The sequence below is a fragment of the Silurus meridionalis genome, chromosome 14, assembly GCF_014805685.1.
Source record: "Silurus meridionalis isolate SWU-2019-XX chromosome 14, ASM1480568v1, whole genome shotgun sequence".
NCBI lineage: Eukaryota > Metazoa > Chordata > Actinopteri > Siluriformes > Siluridae > Silurus > Silurus meridionalis.
The window spans coordinates 22458711-22484453 of record NC_060897.1 but is presented as its reverse complement, the minus strand read 5'-3'; the positions used below and the strand labels follow the sequence as shown (position 1 = coordinate 22484453).

Sequence of the window (25743 nt, the reverse complement as noted above, 5' to 3'; positions counted from 1 at the left end):
TCCATGAATATGCATCAGCATGAGTCAGGAAGTCCAGGCCTTTTTTTCTTTGACTTTGTTTCTCGGTAAACCTGTTTTTGTGGTGACAATGTGCCCGTACAGGTGCAGTAAGGAAACTATGGGGGTTTTTGTGTTTGTTTTCTTGTTGTTGTTGTTTTTTTCCTCTTAAAGCCCTAAACACAATTACACACGTGGTTTGAAAATATTTGCGAATGATTCCCATTTTAGAGTGGTAACTAATGAATTAGAATATAATGTATGTGGTACATGTTGTGTGTGTGTGTATATATATATATATATAAGGAGCTGTACAGAATCATGGAAAAATTAAGGAGTAAAATGTATTAAGTATATGGTTAGATTTCCCTTTTTTATATAAAAACAACAAACTTTGGGGCGTACACTTAATTATGCTTGTCCCTGAACACTTCATGCCATCATAAGTCGATGATGATGATGATGATGTGGATGAATTTTACAGCACAGCAATTTTGTTCAATAATCAGGATTAGAACTGGACGTCATATTTATTTATTTTTGATACATTTAGAGTCACGTAATGTTAAAGCAGCTATAAACGCTCATTCTATAAGCAACTTCTCTTTCTTTTCCTCTCGTTACGTTACAAAACTCCTCTGTCATTAAATACAAAGTGCTGAAACTGGAGACTCCTTCCATATATCTTACATAAACATCTCCTAACTGTAAAAAGCTTCACCATGCCAATGATCACACACACTATACGAGCTGTTGCCATAGCAACGGAAAAAGTAGAGCACTGTTAATATACAACTTTGATTTATTGCCTGATCTGCTGTTATAGGAAATCGATCAATACCCTCTGACCAATCAGGATGCAGAATCTGACATGGGTGTGGTTTAAGAGATGAATTCCCACCTAAGCTGGGCAGCGTCAGTGTGTCATTTCACAATAATTCGATCTGCAATTGTTATTCTAATGTCGAAATCGTTACCTGTTTCACACCCAGACTTCTTTAAAGCTGACTGTTATCGGGCGATTTGCCAAAGGTTTGTGGACAATACAAACTACTGCTACTTACCTACAAAACTGTATCTCCCAGTCTTCTAACACGCTACAATCCGTCACGCTCCCTGAGATCTCAAAACTCCAGACTTCTAGAGGTTCCTAGAATAGCAAAGTCAACTAAAGGTGGTAGAACATTCTCACATTTAGCTCCTAAACTCTGGAACAGTCTTCCTGACAGTGTTCGGGGCTCAGACACACTCTCCCAGTTTAAGTGTAGATTAAAAACGTATCTTTTTAGCAAAGTTCTACACATAACACACATCACATCATAACCTTGTGCTCCAGAACATCTGATCACATCACATCATCAACTTGTGCTGTTAATATCATGAACAGCAGCTACGCTAATTTCTCTCCACTGCTTCTCTTTCTCTCCCCATTCTGAGGCATCCTGAGGTTGCTCCAGCTCCAGTCACGTCCCACCTCATGAAGATTATGGACCTTCAAAGAAATAGATGCCGAACTCGCAAACATCCCGAACCATCTAGAAACGTACCAGTGCCAATTGGATCCCACTACATGTGTGGAGTTTTGACATTGGACCTCCTGGAGTGTTGAAGCCTCTGGCATGGAGAAGCTGGTGTTGGATCTGTGATGATCTCAAATGTTCAGCTGTTTTATGAGTTGCTCAGTAGCTCCTAGTTTTATAACCTCAAATGACTGTATAAGATCATCACTCATAATCACACACTCCAGTGCTCATGTTAGTTCTCACTCTCCAGTGTTCTGTAGTGTTTAAAGACTATAATCACACTCTTGATGTCACCCAGATAAGGATGAGGTTCTGCTTTTGAGTCTGGTTCCTCTCAAGGTTTCTTCCTCATAACATCTAAGGGAGTTTTCCCTCACCACAGTCACCACGGCTGCTCATCAGGGATAAACACATCATTCACCTTAATTGTTAAAATTCTGTAAAGCTGCTTTGAGACGATGTCTGTTGTGAAAAGTGCAATAAAAATAGACTTGACTTGACACCTGATCATAAGATTGGTATGTTGTTGTTTTTTTAACATCCTATTTCATTTAATGTTATAGTAAACTTCACACTTCTAAAGATTTAAGCAGAGATTTGAGTAAGATTCATTCAGTCACAAAAGCATTAGTAAAGTCATCTACTGATGCAAGTGAGCAGGTGAGGAGGTCAGCGTTCACTTTCTTCATCATGAGCTCTATACCAGAAGATCTTCCACATCTTTCAACCCATGCATCTTCATGGAGCTGGCTTCGTGCACAGTGGTGTTGTCATGCTGGAACAGGTTTGGGGCTCCTAGTTCAATTGAAGGAAAATGTTCATGCTGCAGCTTCTAAGGACGTCCTGTATAAATGTGTGGCTCTTGTGTGGGTACAGTTTGAGGAAGAACCGCATATGACTGGAAAATTCATGTTTCTCAATATACATATTCTTTACAGTCATCAGCATCAGATATGAGTGTGGAGTCACCTTTTTCACCAGAACCATTAACAGAAGCTTCAGCGACTGCAGAGTTATTTTCATGATCACATTCATTCTGATGCATCATCAGTTCCACAGCAGCAGCTCCAGTAAGCTATTAATAGAAAAGAAGAGAAGAGAAGAGAAGAGAAGAGAAGAGAAGAGAAGAGAAGAGAAGAGAAAAGAAGAGCAGAGCATTAACTACATTTTCTTGTTCATGGTTGTAGCAGTTTTAGGTTGGTTTATTTTAAATAGTGAAAGAGAAAGTTTATAGGACTGAGGTGAGACCTGAGATGTTGTATGGATTAGAGACAGTGGCATTGAGTAAAAGACAGGAGGTGGAGCTGGAGGTAGCAGAGCTGAAGATGTTGAGATGTTCCTTGGGAGTGACGACGATGGACAGGATTGAAAATAAGTTTATTAGAGGGACGGCGCATGTAGGACGTTTTGGATACAAGGTGAGGGAGGTGAGATGAGATGGTTTGGACATGTGCAGAGGAGGGACATGGGGTACATCAGTAGAAGAATGCTGAGCATGGAGCCACCAGGAAGGAGGAAAAGAGGAAAACCAAGGAGGAGGTTTATGGATGTGGTGAGGGAAGACATGCAGGGAGGATCCCCCTTTTTTTAACACTCGCAACCCTGCTGCATTGTTCATTCACCATCTCCATTCAGGACTTTGTGTAAGGGGTCACATGACATCACATCACATCACATTCCACATGGATATCTCATCACGTCATATGGTATCACATCACATGAAATCCCATCCTATAACATTACATGGTATCAAATCACGTCATATGACATGCCATCACATTACATCCCATCACATCTCACACCTTTTTACCTCCTTTGTTGGTTTACTTCAATTCATAAGTGACTGGAATGTGAGGGAAAGTCAGACAGAGATTAGCACAGACCGAGAACACAACCACACACACACACACACACACACACACTAGAGCTGACACACCTTTTTGCACAGTTGATCCTGCCCTACAGCATTCCCCAGGTCATAACCAAATCTCTCTCTGTTTCACATGCCCAAAACATCTGCTCATCAGCCATCAGAGGATCTGTGAGTGTGTGTGTGTGTGTGTGTGTGTGTGTGTGTGTGTGTGTGTGTGTGTGTATTTATTACCAGCTCTGACGTGACACTTCTGAATATTTCACTTGATTTCCATGTTTTTTGTCCATGGGATTTTATCTGTAATGTGTGAGTGCATGAGAAATGGTGAATTTAAGTGAACATCATGTGAACGATACACGATCATGTGACAAAGATAAAAATAAATAAAAATGCACGACGAGTAAACAATTAACTAAAAAATAAGTAAAAAAAAAAATAAATGAAAGAAACCAAAAAAAGAAGTGAGGAATTGCATTTGAGAAAAACTGCATGCATCATTCCTATGTACATAGAAATTAAAATAATAATTAAAAAAACAAAAACGTGTGGAAAAATAAACAGGAAATTAAATGTATAAGACACGAAAAGAAAACACACTAAATACATGTGGCAAAAATTTTTACAGTGAAAAAGCAAAAAAAGTTATAATATGACCCAATGACTTAAATTAATCTAATAAATAAAATGTATAAAAATAGTAAAAATTTACATGCAAAAGTAAAAAGAATTGTGCAAAATACCATGTAGAATAAAACCTATGTGATCTCTCAGTGAAAAAGTAAATCAGCAGAAAGTGAAATCAAATTGAATTAAAAACCCATACATTTGCTTTTTTTTTTTCATGTGAATTGTTTATATTTTGGGAAAGCTGGCGTGGCCCGTCACTTGTCTTTTGAGCGTTTTTTGGTGTCATCTGAAGAACATGTGTAACATCATTCCTCCTGCTGGAGATCCTGCACACAAAAGCTGCCGTGAAAATAAATTGTCGGAAAGTCACACGTTTTTAAAACCCTGGTTACACCCTTTGAGCGAGAAACACACTTCACTCACAGACATAAATCCACGCCCATAAAATTACAAACTCAACAATTATATATACATTTTTGCAATTTCCTTATTCTGTTTATAGTAATTACATTTACAGATGTTGTCCTGGAGCTCACAAGTTTCTATGAGAATCGCAGGAGGTTCATCAGCTTGAAGATGGCTGTAGTATAAACATAAGGCGAACAAGTAGGTGATTGTGGGCTATGGGATGTCTGGAGGTGAACCTTCATTACTTCAGAACATCAGGAGTATAAACATATGACATCTAAGTAGCTTCTTGTGCGTTTCAGAGGTAGGAACTTGTAGTCTTCAGAACATCGGGAGTGTAAAATTGTGGCCTACAAGTTGATGGTTTGGAGCAGAAGTATATGATTATGCGCCTAAGAATATAAGAAGTAGGACCTGATTTGCTTTAGACTGTTGGAATGTTGGAACTTGGGGCCTACAAGAAGCTGCCATGATGGCAGATGTGGGTGACTGTGGGTTTCAGGATGGCAGGAGAAGGAACTTCATTACTTCACAATGCATATGACATCCAAGTCTTGTAGTGTTCAGAACATCAGGAGTACCTACAGACGTAGGTATTTGTGGGTCCTATGAAGGCAGGAGAAGGAGTTCATTTGCTTCTGGATGTCAGGATTTGAAGTTTGTGGGCTTCAGGATGACAAGAATTGAAACTTGTTTGCTTTGGGCTTGTTAGGAGAAGAAGATGGTGCTCTTCAGCATGGCAGGAGTTACAGGACGTGTGCATTGTACTTATTTAATTGGTTACATCTTACTTATTTAGTGAAATCCTTTATTAGCATGTGTTTTAAGGAATCTCAAGCGATTTAAAGTCAGAGTCTCTGAGGGTCCAGAGATTTGACACAAAACCTCATGGTGCAGACACTGGTACAGCAGCTCCAATACAATGCATTTCAGAATCTTAATTACTTTCAGATTATTATTATTACTTCTTTATCCAATAAGGACTATTTATTATTTACTATACACTTAATGATACACTCTTTGTGTGTTTGTGTTTGTGTGTGTGTGTGTGTGTGTGTGTGTGTGTGTGTGTGTGTGTGTGTGGTTTAGAGAGTGAGGAATGTGGACAGCTCCTGAGGCATCCTCCTATACTTTACCCCTGACCTGTTTTTGTTCCCCTTATAGCCGTACATAGTCTGTTTATTCTGTCCATCCGGCTTTAATTCCTTTTACTCACCACATTCCTTATATGGTCAACATTTCCTGCTCTCATTTTCAATTAGTCTTTTGCTTCTTGCCACTGTCTTGCAGATTTTAACCCTTTATAACATATACCAGAAGATGAATGTCTCAAATCTGAGTCCAAAAATATAACATTGACACTGCAGTCTGTCTAAAAGTGTTTGAGACGACGGGAATTTGTGTCTTTTTTTTTCACGTTTATCTACTGTCAAAAATGCGGTCTGGCATTTCCACGTAAGTGTAAATATTTGGGTGTGGTTTTGGGTGTGCTTCATCTGTACAGTATGGAGGATGCAGCATGCAGGCCCGGAAGAAAACGCTTGACCTCTACGCAATGCATGGTCATCATCATTATCTTCATCAGCATCAAGTTTAAAAAATTCACAAGTCGCTGAAAATGATAAACGAAGAAATTATACACTTTGAATATGTTCGAACAAAGAGGCTCCTGTGTGGGAGGCTGAAGAGACTGGATGAGCAGGTTTCCGCATGAAAACTAATCACATTCGCCCTGTCAAGCACACTGATTGTATTTTTCAGTGAGAGAAAAGTCATGCCAGGATGCGTCTTGCCATTAATCATGAAACCTCAAGAATCGAGGAACAAGTAATCTCCGGCAGCTGTAAATCACGGCGACAAACACACGTCGTTCCATCTTCGTTTTTAGAATACAAAATGCTGAATGAATTAAATTGAACCATTTCAAAGAATAGTCATAGGGGATGTGATGGATCACATGACAGTCACATGGTCTAAACCCAGTTTTTTCAAATCAAGAAGCTTTTATTGCCATTTCTACCGTATATAGCTGACGCAGTACACAGTGAATTAAGACAACGTTCCTCCAGAACCCTGGTGCTTCATTAAACAACATAGAGCTACATACACACAACATAAAGCTACATAACAGAACACAGAGCTGAGGACTAAAGTAAGTGTCATTAAGTGAGTAAATTTTCACACCAGGAGTTCCTATCCGAATCCTTCTTGGCTATATTATAAATATATTTGCACGTATAAGATTTTAATATAAGCAATAAAAGTAATCCCAGATTATACATAGTTATGCTTTTAAAGATTGTGTTACACGTTCGCTACTCATTGGTTGCTCACATGACCCTAAAATTAAATAAATGAATGTAAAATAATCAAATGCTTCCTGAAGTATTTTTCTATTTCACATTCTCAAAAAACTCTGTTCCTTTGTGATGAACCGCAATATTTAGCAACACATCACTTTTTTTTTTCTTCCACTCATTTTTTCATATGCAGAACTGAAATCAGAAATGAGTTTTCCACTTCCTCATGTGAAATGAATCCAGTCTGAACAAGGCATTTCAGTACAGAGCACAGAATCAGCTTTGAGATGAGTTTAAGGCATTTCCACATTTTCACCACACTTTTGTTGTTGCATAATGACCACAGCGCTTACATGCACAGAATACAGAAGTGTTTTTAGTTTTTCTTTGTTTTTTTGTTTTGTTTCTTTCATCATGAGAGAGGGCAATAACAAGACGTTGACCTTTAACAAGCTCTTTTGTGTAAATGTCCATGTCTGTATTATATCTAGGATCAAATTCCAAATATTCAATTTAGTTCAAAATATTAAATTCAACTTGATTTTATTTGTATAGTGATTTTAACAGTGTGCATTGTCTCAAAGCAGCTTCAAAATAAAAATCAGAAATGTGTCTTAGAGAGGAGTTTATTATGGGACATTTTGGACACTAGGTGAGGGAGGTGTGATTGAGATGATTTGGAGATGTGCAGAGAAGGGACATGAGGTATAGGTAGTAAAATGCTGAGGAATAGAAGAAGAAGAAGAAGAAGAAGGCGGCCAAAAAGAGGTAGAAAACAAATAATCAAATGTTGAAATATGTTCACTGGGTATATTCTCCTCCCAGTGGCTACGCGGTGGCAATTCATTTTCTGTACCATTTCTTCAGGCTCTGACTCATAAATAAACGAGTTCAGTCAGATGTTTGACATGTTGAGTGGTGTAATAAACCTGAGCAGTAAAGAGGAAAGAGCTCTAGAATCGACCCCTTGAGGTGCAAAAGGTTTAAATGCTACCTCTAAAGGCAACACCTTTAAATGTGTTAGTGGTAATGTATGTGGAAGAATGCAATGCTGTCATTGTGAGATTAGGAGACAGATAAACGTCTTGAATAAGATCGCTAATTCAACGGCATTGATCGGGTTGTGTAACCACATGAAGAATGACCAGTATTTTTGCAATTGTAATTGTGTGGTTTTATTGTATTTTGTATGTTTTTTTGCTGCTTTGGTGTGGTAATAGTAGGAATTTAACAGGAAACAAAACATAGAAAGTCTAAACGGTTAAAAAAGGTTGGAAAAAAAGGCAAGAACATTTAAAATGTGTTTTTTATTGCAAATAATGTTGTAAACGCTTGGCTCACACACTACTGTAAATTGAACATTTGCTGGGCAGGAGATTACATTGAATTCATTTTGAATGTGATGCCAAGATATTGTATTTCACCATGCACACATTTTCACATCTTGGGGGGGTAATTTAGCATGGCCAATGACCGTTGGGGAGCTGAGAGGAGAGATGGTTTAAACTCTAAGGGTCATGTACGGCTCCCAGCAGAGGTGGGTTCTGTTCTGCTGTACTGTACACAATCCTTAGTCTGAATGCTTTCCTTTTTCGCCTCCTCTTTTCTATATGTAAAATAAATAAATAAATAAATACATTTTTGTAGTGTTTTATTCTACAGTTCTGTGTGTGAGGGTGTGAGAGGGTGTGTGTGTCTACAGAGATTATAAGAGGAAGCCAAACATATGTGCTTATTGCACATAAATATATAAATAAATAAATAAATAAATATTTGTAATATTTCCCATAGATTTATGTCCTGCTATAAGCTTCACTAGATATATATATATATAGAGAGAGAGAGAGAGAGAGAGAGAGAGAGAGAGAGAGAGAGATGTTAAAAAAAAATGAAAAATATGGCGGCCATGTTGTTTTTGTTTAAATAAACTACATTTCCCATGCTCTGTAGTCCTCGTTACACTTCCGTGTTTCTTCTTCGTGCACTGTCACGAGACCGCGTATGATCGTTAGTCATGGGGGACGCGGCGTTACTGCTCCTGCTTCTTCTTCATCTGTAACCGGATTAATTTTAGCATCTTTAAACAAAAAAACAGGAAAAAATAAAGTTTGTTTTTATAGCAGAAGCTGCAGGAGAAGACATGGCGAACAACATCGCAAAGAAGGTGTCGTGGTCTGGGGAAGGGACTCCCCTACTGAACGGGGCTGAGGAGAGAGGGTACAGCGGGCAGGTTAGTAAACACACACACACACACACACACACACACACACACACACACACACACTTATAACAATACAATAATATAACACTGATTTATGTGTCAGTATTTAATCAGGGTGAAGGATAAATGACCAGTGTGGAGTTTTATTGCATGTAACAGGGAATGGAGAGAGAGAGAGAGAGAGAGAGAGAGAGAGAGAGAGATGCTCCTCACCTGCACTTCCCCATGTTATCTGATTATTTAGGTCATGGATTTGATCTTCTCCAAGTTTGTTAAAGCACTGGACTTTGGATCCGAAGGTTGTGAGATCAAATCCCAGCCCCTCCACTCCAGGGCCCCTGAGTAAGGCCTCATAACCCCACAGCTGCTCAGTTGTATGAATGTGATCTGGGAGCTTCATGGTTAAGGCATTAGACTTTGGATCATGGAAGGTCATGAGTTCAAATCCCAGCCACACCAATTGCTCTGAATAAGAGCGTCTACAATAAATGTAAATGTAACCCTTTTTTTATTGTGTGCGGTTTCATTCAGGGTTTTTGCAATCCAGGAATCCATCGCTTCCTATCTGCAGGCTGGATTTATTATTTTTTTTGCAGAAGTAGCTGGGTCATGATCAGTAGGCATGCAGAACTGTCTCAATCTCTGACCTTTTATTTTGTCTTTATAGGCATCTGGAGGCAGTATGTTTCACATAGGCAGGATGAGCACCGTGGATCTGGGGGAGGAGACCATAAACACAGAAGAGGTGAAAATCCTGCTGATCTTTTTGCACGTTTTGGATCTAAAGGTCACGAGTTAAAATCCCAGCCATGGCACTCCTGGGCTTCCTAACAAGGCCCTTATAAAACCTCGATATTATTGTGTCCGAACATGCGAGTCGTTACGCTGAAACACGTCTTCGTTACCAGCAGGATGAACGTATGAGTCTGGAATGATTGACATTGTAGAAGCTCTGTATTGTGCTATCAGGAGTGTGTGTGGTGTTTCCTGCTGTAATGTAGCTGGTCATTAGCAGAAAATCAGCAGTGTGTCTTCCTGCACTTTTTTCCTTTCGGTCTGTGCACGATATCCTTCTTGAGTTTATTGGTTTAGAAGAGGGCAAAGTTTGTGTGGTTTGGTGACCAAAGAGTTTGAGTTGCTCACGTGCTTTATCTACCACCTGACCCCCTTATTCTCCTACAGATTACCTACAGATTACCTTCAAATCACTGCCTTAGTGGTTAAAGCATTGCACTTTGGATCCGAAGGTCATGAGTTCAACTCCCAGCCACACCGATCTGCCACTCCTGGGCCCCCTAGCAAGACCCTTAACCCCATAGCTGAATGAGATATGGGAGTTTAGTGGTTAAGGGATTGGATTTTGGATAATCTGAAGGTCATGAGTTTAAATCCCCGCCGCACCGATCGCTATGGATAAGGTCATTAATGTAAAAGTAAAAAATGGAAATGTAAATACTCTACATCAACATATCAAATCACAGCTCTCGATTCATTTCAAGGAGGACTTTCTCACCAAGAACGGATTTTTACATCTAGGTCACAGTCCAGACTGTAATCTGAGTCGAATAAACACTCAGACGGCAGTAAAGAGTCTTAGTCGAAATATTTCTCACCGGAGCTGAAAAGCTTTAGACACTCGCAGACTTCCACTGGAGAGGAAAATCTGATTCAGCGTTCCAGTTTTAGAGACGGTTCCTCTACCGAAATAAAACGCTCTTATTCCTATTTCTGTTTTTTTTATCTGTGTGTGTACGATGAGTCAGCTTCAGAATTATTGGCGCCCTTGTTTAATTTTAGTTTTCATGAACATAGGATATGTATTTTAAATTGATTTTATTTATAAAATGTTATTTAATGATTGCGTCCTCAAACCCATTGTGGAATATGGAGATGCATCACTGATGCTTCAGAAAAGGTTGTTAAAGCCTAGAACCAAACGAAGACACTGGTCTGAAGGGTGCCAAAAATTTAGCAACAAGTGTTTTTTATGAACAATACTTTATAAACAAGTGCAAAACAGAACACGTGGAGCAATTTTGGGTGGGGGCGGGGGTATTGAATATGAGTATATACAGCGTTCCTATAGTATGGTTATTTTCGGCCTATCTCCCACACAGTGCCACCTCCAAAACTATTGGCACCCCTACAATTAAAAATGCAAACTTACAAACAGGGTGCCAATACTTTTAAACCAACCACCTATTCAAAGCTTGATACTCCTTAAAATCATACTGCATTTAAAATAAAGCTACGTGGCCGGTCTATTTTACACTCTCACCCTCCACTTGATGTTGAGTGCATAATTATTGGCACCTTTCTTGAATCAAGGTAACGCATGCAAGATTGAAGGTGCCAATAATTTTGCATCAGGAAGTTATTTGAATGTATATGACATTAAAATTAAAATTTTCCAATCTATCAGTATATTGAAATGCTAGATTACACTCATGCTCGGACGGTTTTAAAATTATTGGCGCCCCAATAGTTTAAAGCGCTCACAATATACTTACTCCAGATCCTAATTTATTTATTTATTTTCCCTTCAAGCAGGACCTTGTGAAGCTTCGCCCGAGTGAGATTCCACACAACGAGAAGCTGCTCTCGCTCAAATATGAGGTGATTTTCTTAAACTGTTACAAACCCCTTGAAAATATTAATGAATGAGATGTCGTACTTTTTATCCATTTATTGTTACACTCAATCCCTCACGAACAGATGATCAGTCATATTATAGTAGCTATAAACACTCGTTCCCTCACCAGCCTCAGTCTTTTCAAATCTTTTGACGTTTATAAGCATCAAAGTGTTTTAATTACGGCTGACCAATCAGATTCCAGACTCCATTGGCGTTGCGTAAGTGTTATATAATGTACATGTCTGTTTGTTTTAGAGTCTGGATTATGACAACAGCGAGAATCAGTTGTTTCTGGAGGAGGAACGGCGCATGAGTCCCATGGTCAGGAACCAACCATATGCAGTGACCAACATTACAGTATTTCGTTGTTTGGTGTTTGCTGCAAATTCTTGTGTGTGTGTGTGTGTGTGTGTGTGTGTGTGTGTGTGTGTGTTCAGAGCTTTAGATGTCTGGAAATCAGTCGCTGGTTCATCTGTGGCCTCATCGGCCTCCTGACAGGACTCATTGCTTGCTTCATCGACGTCGTGGTGGAGTACCTGGCTGGAAAAAATACGAAGCGGTCAAACATTGTATCCTTATTTCACAGAATCCAACACAATATCAGTCAACGTAGAGACCAGAATATAATATAACAAACCGTGGCGCAGTGATCCAGTGGACTGTATTAAATGCTAAAAAAAAAAAAAAAAAAATGTCTGTTAATTAAAGTGGCCATATGCAACCTTTAATTAACCATATGATGGGTAATTAGCGTTAATGTACCAGTAGATAACGTTAGATAATTGGGATTTGACCTAACGAGTCAAAATGATCAGAGTTGCAGTGCTTAACAGAGAGCCATTTGAATTTCTAGAAAGCCAAAAAAAAAGCTAGGCAAAAGAGTTTTCTTTAAATTTATTGGGGTACATTGTTGAATTTCTTCTTGTAATCACATTCTAGCAAAAATCAAACATACTGCCACTCGAATGCTGTGTTTTGTGATAAAAAATAAAGTACTGGGCAATCATGTATCTATTAAATTATTAACTTATTTGTTTACGAATTTGCTTAAGTTTGTATTTTTCAAATTACACCTTTATACCAAATTTGTATAATATGGTATGAATGTACATTTGTAATTGTATAAAAACGAAATGAAGCACATGATCACAGTTGTTTAGCTGTGAATTAAAATTATATTTGTATACATTTTTTTCACAAGCAAATATTCACGGCTGTATACTACTACAGCGTTTCTGCTGTATGCATGTTTTAATAAATATTCACAAGTTCCTGCAGTAATTGGTTTTAAAGTTACATTAAACGTTTCTCAAATAATTGAGAATATTGATGAGGCCTTTAACCAAACAACTAGACATTGACAAATTTACAGAGGACGGAGGACTGTCAGTGTCTCTGCTCCTGTGGGCCATCCTGAACTCCGCCTTCGTCATGGTCGGAGCCATTCTAGTCGCTTTCTTCGAGGTACTGTTTCACCTCCATTTAGTTTCTAATAATGTATTATATAAAATCCACCCCGTGTGGTGACGAGGTATTTATTTATATATTTATTTTATTTAATTATAATTCTTTTGTATTTTATTTATTTATTTTTATTATTATTAGTCATAGTAGTAATAATTGTAATTAGTTTTATAGTTTTTTTTGCAAAGCAGTACAGCTACAGTAAATTCTTTCAATCTTGCATTCATTTATTTATTATTTATTTACATTAAGAATTAAGTACTTTCATATATTTTAATGCCTTTATTTGTGTTGCAATCATTTATTTAGCAAATTTTTTTTAATGTATACATTTTATTTTTGCTTTAGTTATTTGTTTGTTTATATTTGTTTATATGTTCATTTAAATTTCTTGTTTGTTTGTGAAGCTTTCAATCTTCTTTTCTTCCCTCACTGTTTAATTATTATTATTATTATTATTATTGTTGTTGTTGTTATTAGAATTGTTTATTAATTTGGCAAATCATTGAGTTCTATGAAGAAGAGTGATATATTGTGTACAGAGATGATTAGTGTGTGTTTGATTTTATACCAATACATTGCGTGTGTGTGTGTGTGTGTGTGTGTGTGTGTGTGTGTGTGTGTGTGTTCAGCCCATTGCTGCAGGAAGCGGGATTCCTCAAATCAAGTGTTACCTAAACGGAGTGAAGATCCCGCGAGTGGTCCGGCTAAAGGTGATTACCAGCTGTAATAACAGTTACATCCATAATTATTGGCACCTTTCATAAAAATGCAGTTTTGACACATGAACTGCTGTATAGATATTTTTTAAATACTGTACAGTTCAAAACGTATCAGCTTTTTTTCTCTGCCTCGTCTAATCACTCATTCAGTTTCCGGCAAGCGCATTCAAATTAATGATATGATCAACTGTATATGTATTTTAAAATCCCATTGTTCAGGTCAAGAGATTTTCCTCTAAATTTTTGGATTTGTGTGTATGTGTTCTGGGTGGGTTGTACTTTAAATCTTTGCCGCATCATTTTGTGTTAAAGGTAACAAAATGTTTCCAAAATACTGAGAACAATAAAAGAAACAATAATTGCTGAACTTTTATTTTGCCAAATTTTTTGCTTCTTTTTTTTTTTTTATTATTATTATTTTTACAGAAAATACTAGAATAAAGATAAATTCTTATAATAATAATATATGCAGTTTCTATTTTAATGAATGTAATGATAATAATTATTCAATATATAAAAAATGTGTTGCTATTAGGAGTAATTGCTCTTTTTTTTTAAGGGTTTTTTTTTGTTTTTAAATAATTAATTTAATTAGTATTATAGTTTTTTTTAAGAACTTTAATTATTCATGTTTCGAGCAGTTTTTACGTACTTTTATTGAGTGCATTTGAATGATAATTACTATAATTTAATAATCAATTGAATAAAAACTATTATTTGTCTGAGCAGGGGAAATAACAAAGAAAAATCACCTCTCAATCAATCTTTTTATACATCGTGATTCTCTTAAAGGGTGCCAATACTTTTGACGTATACAATGAGATTATGTTTGAAATGAGGAAGTGAAAAAGACGTAAATCTGAGTGTCATATATTGTATTACATTCATGTGAGTGTTTTGTGTGTGTGTGTGTGTGTGTGTGTGTGTGTGTGTGTGTGTGTGTGTGTGTGTGTGTGTGTGTGTGTGTGTGTGTGTGTTTTGCAGACTCTGCTGGTGAAAGTGTGCGGTGTGATCTGCTCAGTTGCTGGTGGTCTTGCTGTGGGGAAGGTGAGAGAGAAAAACAGGTCACAGTTCCTCTGAAAATCACAATATCACATTGTGCTTGTATCAGTTACTCAAAAATTCTAAAAATGAAAAAACAAAAAAAACCCCAACAGATTTATTTACTTCTCGTGGTCCGATTCTGCAGTGTTATCAAAATATTATCCCAGACCATGACCACTAGCTCTGTCTCATGATCTCAAGCTGATTCTGAGCCAACCAGACCATGTCCTTTCCCTTAGCAGATTAATGACTGGGGAAAGCTTCTGCAAATATTCCAGTTCATGGGGAAGTGGAAGAGTTTCATGGGAAAGCAGTAGAGAAATCAGTGTTTATAATGTTTCAAAAAGCCCTTGTCCTTCAACTGCTCTGTTTATAAAAAATAAATGAGATAAAAAGAATTTGTTTCGTATAACGATGTTTACCGATATCCCTTCAGTGTAAACACCTGAGACGTTATATTTTTGGTTTCCCCCAATAGGAAGGCCCCATGATTCACTCAGGAGCTGTGGTGGCGGCCGGGGTGTCTCAGGGCAGGAGCACATCTCTCAAAAAAGACTTCAAGGTAAAACAGGATCCCATATTATTCGGATCAGTGTACGATACTCAGATGTCAGCCATGTCGACGGTGATGCCATAATTCTTTTGCATAATCCGTGTGCAGATCTTCGAGTATTTCCGCAGGGACACGGAAAAAAGGGATTTCGTCTCTGCCGGAGCTGCTGCCGGAGTTTCTGCTGCCTTCGGAGCTCCTGTTGGTGAGACGTTTTATTAAACCGGACAAGCAGTGCGTTCGTAAATTGTTTGTCTGAGCGCTTAGACACGTTCATTAAGACCAGATTACTCTGGAAAATAACACTTTTTTTATTTTTACATTCTTGTAAATTTACATATAAGGACGCTCGGCAGTGTAAACCTCATTTGATTGGTCCATTTCTCTTATATGACTGGAGATTAGTTATTTTTGAATGGTTGTCATGGAGTTTTGTGGGCGTGGCTAAATAAAACCCATCAATCAGATGTTGGTATGGAGTTCTTTTGGTTCACTTTAACTAAAGAAAAAAAAAAATACTTAATGAATAAACCTTTTTGTTCCTAAGATTCAGGAAGTAATCAGAAACCGGATTGAGCAGGTTGTTGTTTACATGAAACCACCTCTATGATATTCCTCTCAGAAGACAGATAGATCACAGATAGATTTATTTCCTATGGATGGAGTTTTCTTCAACTGGAGACCACTCTGTGTAAGGATGGTTCTACATCAACCGCCTAAAGATCCATAAAGTTCTTGAGCAGCTTTAGAACTTTGAAGATGGATTTAGACTGTAATCAATAACAACAGTCTGCTGCTACGGTTCAGGACCACAGGTTGCATGAACAGTTCCGCGTTTAAGCGTCCATCACTGATCTATAGAAGCTCGTTTCTGACAATAAAAACTTTTTCTCGCGATTTCGACATTATTTCTGCAAATTCAAATTTTTTTTTCCTGAGTTCTCTCCAGGGATCAGCAGCTTAGTTTTATACCATGCGATTCTTCCAGTAACAATAAGATCTCACAGATGATTTTATCCATTGTTTCACAAATCAATCTATTGATTGTAGCCTATTTAAGTTTTAATTATGAACTACTTTATAAACTATTGGAACTACAGAGAGGGGGGAGGGGGGGTGACGCTGCTCAATTGGCGAAATTGCGAAAAAATCTTTCAGAATCATGAGAAATCAAGTCGGAATTGCGACAAATAGTCAGAATTAGGCAATCAGTTATTATATGTGGTGGTTCCTCTAAAGGTTTCTTCCTTATGTAGTCTCAGGGAGTGGCTGTAACCGCTTTACCTCTGTACAAGTGCTCTAAATATAAAATATATTGAATTGAATTTCTATCGCGTATTTTATTCCTAAAGCTTCAGGACTGTAGAACTGTTTTCTCAGGTCTCTCAGATCCTCCCTCATGTTTGGTCCTCTTCTTTGGTACAGGTGGAGTTCTGTTCAGTTTAGAAGAAGGGGCATCTTTCTGGAATCAGATGCTCACCTGGAGGATTGTGAGTTTCATGCTGATCCTTTTATCATTGCTGATGTTTTTATGATCTCAGTAAGGTTTCTCTGATGTGTTCAGTGTAACGTACACACAACGTTTTAAACATGATGAATTTGTAATCACTCTAGATGAGCCTTCGAGCACTGGTAGAGCGCTTAGCGTAGATCACAGAGCTTAAAATACAGAACAGGGTGTTTGAAGTCGCACTTTCCAATCGGGTTTGCATTTTTCAGCTTTATGTTTAGATTTAGATTCGTATTCACATAACGGGTGGTTTAGGTTCATCTAAATATAGTGAATATCTCCTCGTGATCCAATCCAGATGTTTGAAATGTCAAAGGTTTTCGTGTCAGATTTTCACGATTGACACGATCACACCTGCAGTAGGGATATTTTCCGATTCTTGGTTTTCTTCTTCTGATATAGTTCTTTGCATCAATGATCTCCACCTTCACCTTGAACTTCTTTATGACAATCTACAAAGGGAAACCAGGCGAGTTTTCCAACCCTGGTCTCATCAATTTTGGCAGGTTTGACTCTGAAGTAAGCTACAAAATATCTTTAACAGCATTTTATCTACAACTCAAATATCTGACTCTAACCACTCTCACATTTCGAGTTACTGTACTAACTCCAACAACTCAAATAACTTTTAACTCTGGATGTGTCTTTGGATGTGGTAGCAGGAAATTCTCCCCTTAACATTAACAAGGAGATCAAAGTTCGAGTGATTTTTCTAATTGAAATAATTCCTAACTTTGACATGGAATAATTACAAAAATAAAGAGTTCTGACAACACAGCTAATGCGAGCAACTTCAGTTTAGTGATGCTGTGGCTGAGAAAATAAAGTAGTGTACACGTTGTTTTTTGAATGTGTGATATTAAAAAGTGTTTGTTTTTCAGAATGTGGAGTATAATCTCTATGAGATTCCTCTATTCATAGTCATGGGAGCCATCGGTAAGCTAAAGTTGTCCTAATGCATATTTAATAGCGCTATCATTTATATATATGAATATGTATATATGTATATGTCTCTGCTCAGGTGGTTTGCTGGGAGCGCTGTTCAACGTCCTCAATTACTGGCTGACAATTTTCCGAATCAGGTAAAGCCTCAGGTAAAGGCATCGCAAGCCAGAGACGTTACAGTTCATCCTCACGTTCACGTACGAGCCCTAACGTGAACGGTGTTTCCTCAGGTACCTGCACCGGCGCTGCCTGCAGGTGATGGAAGCCATGCTGGTGGCCGCGGTTTCGGCCGCCGTGTCCTTCGCCATGATTTATTTCTCCAGCGACTGCCAGCCTTTTAAGAAGGATTCACAGGAGGAATATCCTCTACAGGTGCATATACTGTATACATTACTTTTTCTTTTTTTATGATACGAATCTTCTGTTAATAGTGTTGTGCGACTAGACACACTTTTTTTTATGTTGTAGCTGTTTTGTGCTGATGGAGAATATAATGCGATGGCAACGGCGTTCTTTAACACTCCTGAGAAGAGTGTGACGAGTCTGTTTCATAGTCCACCAGGTGAGTGTGTGTGTGTGTGTTAGGTGTGTGCAATATTAACAAAAATGCTACCTCTGTATTTTTATTATTTTTTTTATTTTATCTATAACAATCATCGGACAATATTTCGCTGAGTGTGTTACTGTGCTGGTAGCTTAAGGACTACTGTGGACTGCTGACTCTATAAATATTTTACATTTTTCATATGTGTGGTGCTCAGTTCACAGCAGTGGCAGAGACTAATAATTTCCAATAAGTTTAAATAGATTTTTCCCATTTATGGGCATTTTTTTACCTTCGCAAATCTGTTTTTTTTTTTTTTTAAAGAGTGCATCCTGTTTGAGTCAGATTTGTACTTTTAATTAGTTAGTTAGAATATTAAGACATTCTGACCGCAAATAAAATCAGTGTCCACAGAATGAATCTTTGCAATGCAGAGGAAAGATGCTTTAAACGTGAAATTAAAACCACCACCTTTAAGTGAGTCGTTGCGATTGAATGAATCACACGTTTTAAATGATTTGGTTCAATCGCATTGACTCACTTACAACTAACGCTCAGAGATGCAAAACAGCGCTGTGGCTTTGTTTGGAATTATTTTTGTAAGAAACGTAAGTCTCTTAATATTAACTTGTTTTTTTAACTGTTGTATAAAATCAATATTGCATTTGTAATCATGCTGATTTTTGGAGGATATTAATTAGATATATGAAATAATATAAATGTGCACATTCTCTGCCCCATTTCTTACATTTTAAATCATTGTAAATGCATTTTAATCGAATTTTAATCATGCAGTGATTCTTGTGTGCACATGATTGGTGTTAATTCAGCTTCAGCTCTAACACTGGAGACTCCTTCCAATAACGTCAAAAAAAATCTTCTTATAATAGAAGACCTTGATGTCCACCACATCCTGTGAATGAGTTCTTGTCATTGAAAACCTCACTTTTAAACCTGACATTAGCGATGCCTTAAATATTCAAATATTCTATTCTAATAATTATGTTTCTTGATGTTGCGTAGGATTCATAATGCTTCTCTGGCAAAAATAACTCGGTTTTTTTTATCCTCTTCTTCTTTGTTTTCCCAGGAACTTATAACCCACCGACTCTTGCGCTCTTCACTCTGGCCTATTTCCTCCTGGCGTTCTGGACTTATGGCCTGACCGTATCAGCGGGAGTCTTCATCCCCTCGCTGCTCATCGGGGCGGCGTGGGGGCGACTCTTCGGGATCTTGCTCTCCTTATTATTTCCCAGCAAAAACACTGTGAGTTTAATCACTGCACAGAGAGCTGCTTTACGGTCACTCAAACCAAACAACTCGTATGAAGGCGAATCTCTGTGACTTTTTGATCAGAAAGGAGTATTCCGTCTTTCTGTTATACAGGAAGTGTTTGGAAGTTGTGCCACAAAAATCTTTTTCGCAAACAGCTATCCAGGGCTCCTACGCATTTTGGAAAAGTACGATAAAGTATAGAACTAGATTGGAGTGATTTCCAGGTCTGGATTAGCATCGAAAGAAGAACACTGAGTATGAAGAAATATTTGCGTTAGGAAGATTTTCTAAAGGCCGATCTGGAGAGAAAAATATCTGCGTTTTCAAACTTAGGAGTCGACTCTCAGCGCTGCCAAATGATCGGTGTGAATGGTTGTGTACAGCAGTTGCCAAGACAGTACAGCGCCCACGACGATTAAAAACATGGAAATCATCAGAGATTCTGATGCTGACATAATTCAGTGATTGTAACATAACACATGTTATAGTTGGAATTGAAAATCCTTATTTCAGATGTTAAATATGGTCTTAAAAATCTTAAGGAAAGTCTGCATATTTGAGTCTGGAATATTCTGGAATTTTGAAAACAAGTCTTAGCTACTGAGTCAAATGTTGATGTTGTCTATAAGGACATGTTTATTTAAGCAGTCTTGGGAAGAAGGAGAATTAAAATTGTGTATTTTGCAATAAATGTAAGTAAAAGGGAAACATTTTTTTTGAATGATAAAAAAATGTGATGAATATTTTTATTTTGTTTGATTCTAAGAGCCTGAGCTTTTCCTCTTATTCATTAGGAATCCTGTTGTTGTTGTTTGTAAGATCTAAACTTGCACTGTACGATCAGCTGAACTTTGTTGTGTGATGGTAATCTGTTGTATTTTAAGATTTGGGCTGACCCAGGGAAGTATGCCCTGATGGGAGCTGCAGCTCAACTGGGTGAGATGTTTTGCTTACGTGTGCAACACTAATCACTGCTTCCTTGTGCTTTCTTGGTGTCGTCTAACTGCATTACAGTATCACATGAGTGTATGGGTGTTGTTTTATCATGTGGTTCTGCAGGAGGCATCGTCCGAATGACCCTGAGCCTCACGGTCATCTTGGTGGAAGCTACGGGGAACGTGACCTACGGCCTGCCCATCATGCTGGTCCTGATGACCGCCAAGATCGTCGGAGATTACTTCATAGAAGTGCGTATTATCATTATTATTATTCCCTTCACAATCAATTTTTAGCTTCTTGTAGTCGAGCCTTATGTATTTTACATATTGCGTCATGGTTTTATCATCTACAGGGTCTTTACGACGTACACATCAGGCTCCAGAGTGTTCCTTTCCTCCACTCGGAAGCCCCTGCTACGTCTCACTGGCTGACTGCCAGGTAGAGTACAGTTTTAAACGTCATTGTTCGATAATCTGAACTAGAATAACAAGCTTGCGTTTATTTCCTCCTGTACTGCGAAATGCTTACATCCTGCCACATTTCAGCTCATCTTGGACCTCCTGACGTCGCGATTACTTCTGCAGAAATGTTAAAGTCAGTGCTCTGAACAGGAGCACCAGATGCACTATTAACGCCATAACACAAGTGTACACTATCCTCAATACAATCATTATTCCGGTGTCTTCTAATTACATAATTATTCTGTACATGTAATTATTCGGTATGCGTGGAATTTTGGGTAATTAACTCTGGAGCATTCCAAACACTTAAGTATTCCAGTATACTTAATGCATTCTGACCACAAATATTCCACACACGTTGATTAAATCTTTTTATTGTTTGAGTTTTTTCTGTAAACTTTCTTTATGCTGGATTTAGGACACTTAAGTATTCCTGACATTTGAGTATGTCCAGACACTTGAGTATTGAATATTTTCAGACACTTGAGTGTTCTATACACTTGAATTTTCTTGTTTTTTGAGTATTTTAGACACATATTTTTATAAACACTTGACTATTCCCTACACTTATACATGTGTGTGTTGAGGAGTCTCTGGCATTAGTATTGGTATTTGCTATCAGATTATGGTGAGATTTGTACTTTAGTGTTTTAAAGTCAACGTATAATGCGTACATTAAGCACCTAATCAATTTCATTTCTGTCCAATAGAGAAGTCATGAGTTCTCCCGTCACGAGCTTTAACAAAATCGAGAAGGTGGGCACCATAGTGGACGTCCTCAGCGCCACGTCCACCAACCACAACGGTTTCCCGGTAGTTGTAAATTCTGGCACCGATAACGAGGTACGTACCATTTTACTGTGTAAGCTCAGGATGGCTTACAGACTGCAGAGTGACTGTCCTCTTTGGCTTGCAATAACGTGTCCATCTGGAGCTGGATTGATGTGGGTTTCTTTATGTTTGTTTGTACAGTCTGGAAGACTCTGTGGCCTCATCCTCCGCTCTCAGCTCATCGTCCTTCTCAAACACAAGGTCTACACTGCTGTTCAACATTTCTATATCACACTTTTGGTGTATAACATCGCAATAAAATCATAAATCTGTAGAAATTTATTTAGCACTTTCTGGTCTGGGAATATTTGGAAAACAGTCATTATTAAGGGCAAAACAAAATATGTGCTCTGAGGTTTTGGAGGACATGTAGCATTATTATTAATACAAAAGTCATTAAATGACCTGTGTGTGTGTGTGTGTGTGTGTGTGTGTGTGTAGGTGTTTGTGGAGAGAATGCGTTCTCAACAGAACAGGCGCAGACTACAGCTGAAGGACTTCAGGGACGCGTATCCCCGATTCCCCCCCATTCAGTCCATCCACGTCTCCCAGGATGAGCGAGAGTGCCTGATGGACCTGCAGGAGTTTATGAACCCCACCCCCTACACCGTACCCGAGGTCTGCTAACTTTTAGTAACATCCGTGTAGCTGTTCACGTCTTAAAGATCACGCTAACTTTTTATTTCTGTGTTTAAAGGAAACATCCCTCCCTCGTGTGTTTAAGTTATTCCGAGCACTGGGGCTCAGGCACCTGATGGTGGTGGATGATGTGAACAGGGTAAGGAACGAGCACGCTGGAAGTTTGTTTACGACTGATTTTCAGTGCCACATTAAAAAAATCTAAAAAACCCCCCCCAGAAGATTGCAAAATTAAAGTCGTAGCAATACAAGAAAAAAGTCAAAATATTTTGAGAAAAAAGTCGTAGCAATGCAAGTTTAATGTAATATTTAGAAAATGTATTGAAAATTGATAAATGTTTCGCTGTTTCGCATGAAATGGAAGTGGAGGATTTGGTTAAACTTCATTTATTCAGAAGAGAAAATCGCCTCTTTTGTGTAATCAGAAGGATGACGATTGTTACACCTGTGTGCTATTCGGAGAGGAGATGTTGGTTCTTAAGAGTCTATGAGAATAATAATCAAAGAAATCGACCATATAAGCCAGCGTGCGACTTTTTTCATCTAAATATTATAACAATGTTGTAACCCTGATTTTTAACGTGGCACTAAAACGTTATCATAATATTTGAATTATTCGAATTGTAACTTGAATAAAGTTACAATTCACAAATATATTCACAAAGTACAATAAACTTTATTTGAGGATAAAACTACGACTAAAGAAACCTGCGTACATTTTTTTAATTATTCATGAAGAACCATAACAAAGTGAACAGCAATATAATCATAAATACATGATGATAAACAGTTGCTCAGAATATCAATTTCTGTACAATTATTTTTAGATCTTGTGCTCATTTTCATAGTGACTCATTCTGAGCAGATTAGAGATTGTATCTGCCAGATGTTCCAGATGTTACTTGTAATTACCACACAGTGAAGCGTTGTATACATGTCTAAATTGTAATTGCAGCTTGTTCCAATTAGGAAAGTGTTCACAGACAGAATTCAACATGCAGTAGGGTGGATTTATTTTTGCTTTTCTTTACACACACACACAAACACACACACACACACAAACACACACAATTTTGAGTGCTAAATTTGACCTAAATCTGAAAGTATTTCTCTTGAGCAATCTTGTATCGTCTGTCTTGGCTTGTTAACGCCAGTCCCATGCATCTACATCGGTTATATAGCTGTTTAACTTTTTTTCCCCATAGCTGCAGGAAAAAGGTAACTGTTTGATCATTTTGTCATAAAAACAACAAAAATTTGCCAATAAAAAACAAGTGGGCGGGACTGTGGCCTCAGGTCAGTAAAGATGCTGGGCAGAAGGTGTTTGGAGTTTATGCTGTTAGCAATAAAATTGCTGACATTGATAGTTATTTATTTTTTACTTTTTTATAAGATTAAAATGTTTTTCTTTTGGAATTAGGATTCCAGTGTTCACAAAACCTTTTCCACTGATTTTTTACAACTTTAGAATTTTACAGATTTTTACTGTAAGTTTTTAACAGTGAGAGAGAAAAAACACTTAAAGACTTGAAAAAAATTTTTTGAGACTAACTCTGTTTACAAGAAAGTACTTTATTTATCTATGTTTACACACTACCAAAGGGCAAAGTTCACAGGAGCCAAATCTGGTGAGTAGGGTGTGTGCAGAAAAGAGGTCATGTTGTTTCCGGGCGAGAAACTCGCGTGTGAGGAGGTCCGCACGTGGTCAGAATAGCAGACGTGATAACGCACGTGGTCAGCATAGCACCAGTTGTTCAGCTCCTGATGTACACAGGACGATGTCTTTTGGCACAGTGATTTAGGAAGGTCTGTGCTCCCTGTGACTGTGCGTGAAACCTCGTGCTGCCATCTGTTGGCATGTACTAAAACTACACCTTAAACGTTTTGATACCACCTCGTAATTGTTGCGAATTTGTAAGGAATAAAACACTTGACTGTTGTTTTATTGTGTGTGTTTTTCTTTGTGTTAAAGGTGATTGGTCTGGTGACCAGGAAAGATCTGGCGCGTTACCACATGGGCAAGCACGGCCTAGAGGAGATGGACCTGGCTCATGCTTGATCTTCATTATTTTCTCGATCATTGTCGATCGAAAAGCAGTTTCATCCCGTCAAATGGGTCTCAACTGCCAGAGTGCAAAAACTCCAAACTCTGATTCAGATCCGGAACAATCTCCAATGTGACCAGCCGGGAAACATTACAAGTTTCTCTGTGATGAAGCAGATCGGCCCTTTATCGCATCTTCTCGGTCTATTTTCATCTTTCACATTTATTAAACGCTCCGACTAAGAGCTCAGGTTGAATGGTGAAATATATTTGCCTGTCCGTTTACCGCAAAAGCACATACGTTTGGTTTTCGTTTGGTCCTGTCTTTTATTTATTGAATATTTCCAGGAGTTGTTGCTGAAATCTTGTAGGCCACATCCCAAACTGCACGCTACTGTAATGCACAGGATGTTTAGTTGTGTTTGTTTTATATATAAAGAGAGAGAGAGCGAGAGAGATATAGATAGATATATATATTTATATTTAGACATGACTATGGCAGTGTGTTGTTTACTAGATGTAGCCATTTTGTTTGTTTGTCTTTCCTTGATTTCACTGTGCCTTCCAGAGTGACTCTGGATCTTCGTTAAAGGTCTGGATTTAGCTGGCTCTCAAAGGGCTTTTTTTTTTTTTTTTGAAGCTCTAGAATAAATTTTCAAATCATTTTGCGCGACGTATGAATGTAGTCGAGATCTACTGTATTCTAAATCCTTTCTGTTCATCAGCGTCTTTCGTCACGTTAAAATAATCGGCACAAAGCGAAATAATTAATTCCACTCGTTCTTAAGTTATTTTGTACACCAAATTTACAGACTAATCGTTGTGGCTTGATTTTAATATTCCGGGTGGGTTTATTTTGCACTAACGTGAAGAAAATGAACGCGAGCGATTGTACCCCGACGAGGTTCTTCCAAAGTTTCATGAAGGCGATCTTGAAAATGAACAGATGTGTTTCAGACTGTTGAATTCTAGCCTTATCCTTTAAATTGAGCTTTTTATTCCGATCATTTCCACTTGCGAGCAGTCATCCTTTGTATAACGAACCGAAGGACAATTAACACATTTCTCATCGTGCGCACATCTTATGTTTTAATCCTGATAGCATTTCCTCGGTTTCATGACAAGTTTTTACTTTGTTGAAATATTTGTGGACTAATAAATGTTGTAAATCAGTTGTGTAAGTGTGTTGCT

General features: G+C 38.0%; 1 protein-coding gene across 1 annotated transcript; it reads left to right on the top strand.

Annotated features, from left to right (window-relative positions):
* Nucleotides 1-8709: 8709 nt before the first annotated feature.
* clcn7 (chloride channel 7) lies at nt 8710-25724 on the top strand. The gene is given in 26 exon segments (XM_046866510.1): nt 8710-8958; nt 9617-9694; nt 11500-11565; nt 11840-11905; nt 12022-12127; nt 12130-12153; nt 12939-13048; nt 13681-13761; nt 14755-14817; nt 15293-15376; nt 15476-15569; nt 16790-16854; nt 17277-17393; nt 17756-17810; nt 17896-17956; nt 18050-18191; nt 18288-18381; nt 19454-19629; nt 20523-20574; nt 20698-20825; nt 20930-21015; nt 21749-21881; nt 22011-22070; nt 22311-22487; nt 22567-22647; nt 24481-25724. Coding segments are annotated over 26 exon segments (2376 nt in total). The 5' UTR covers nt 8710-8868; the 3' UTR covers nt 24568-25724.
* Nucleotides 25725-25743: the final 19 nt, after the last annotated feature.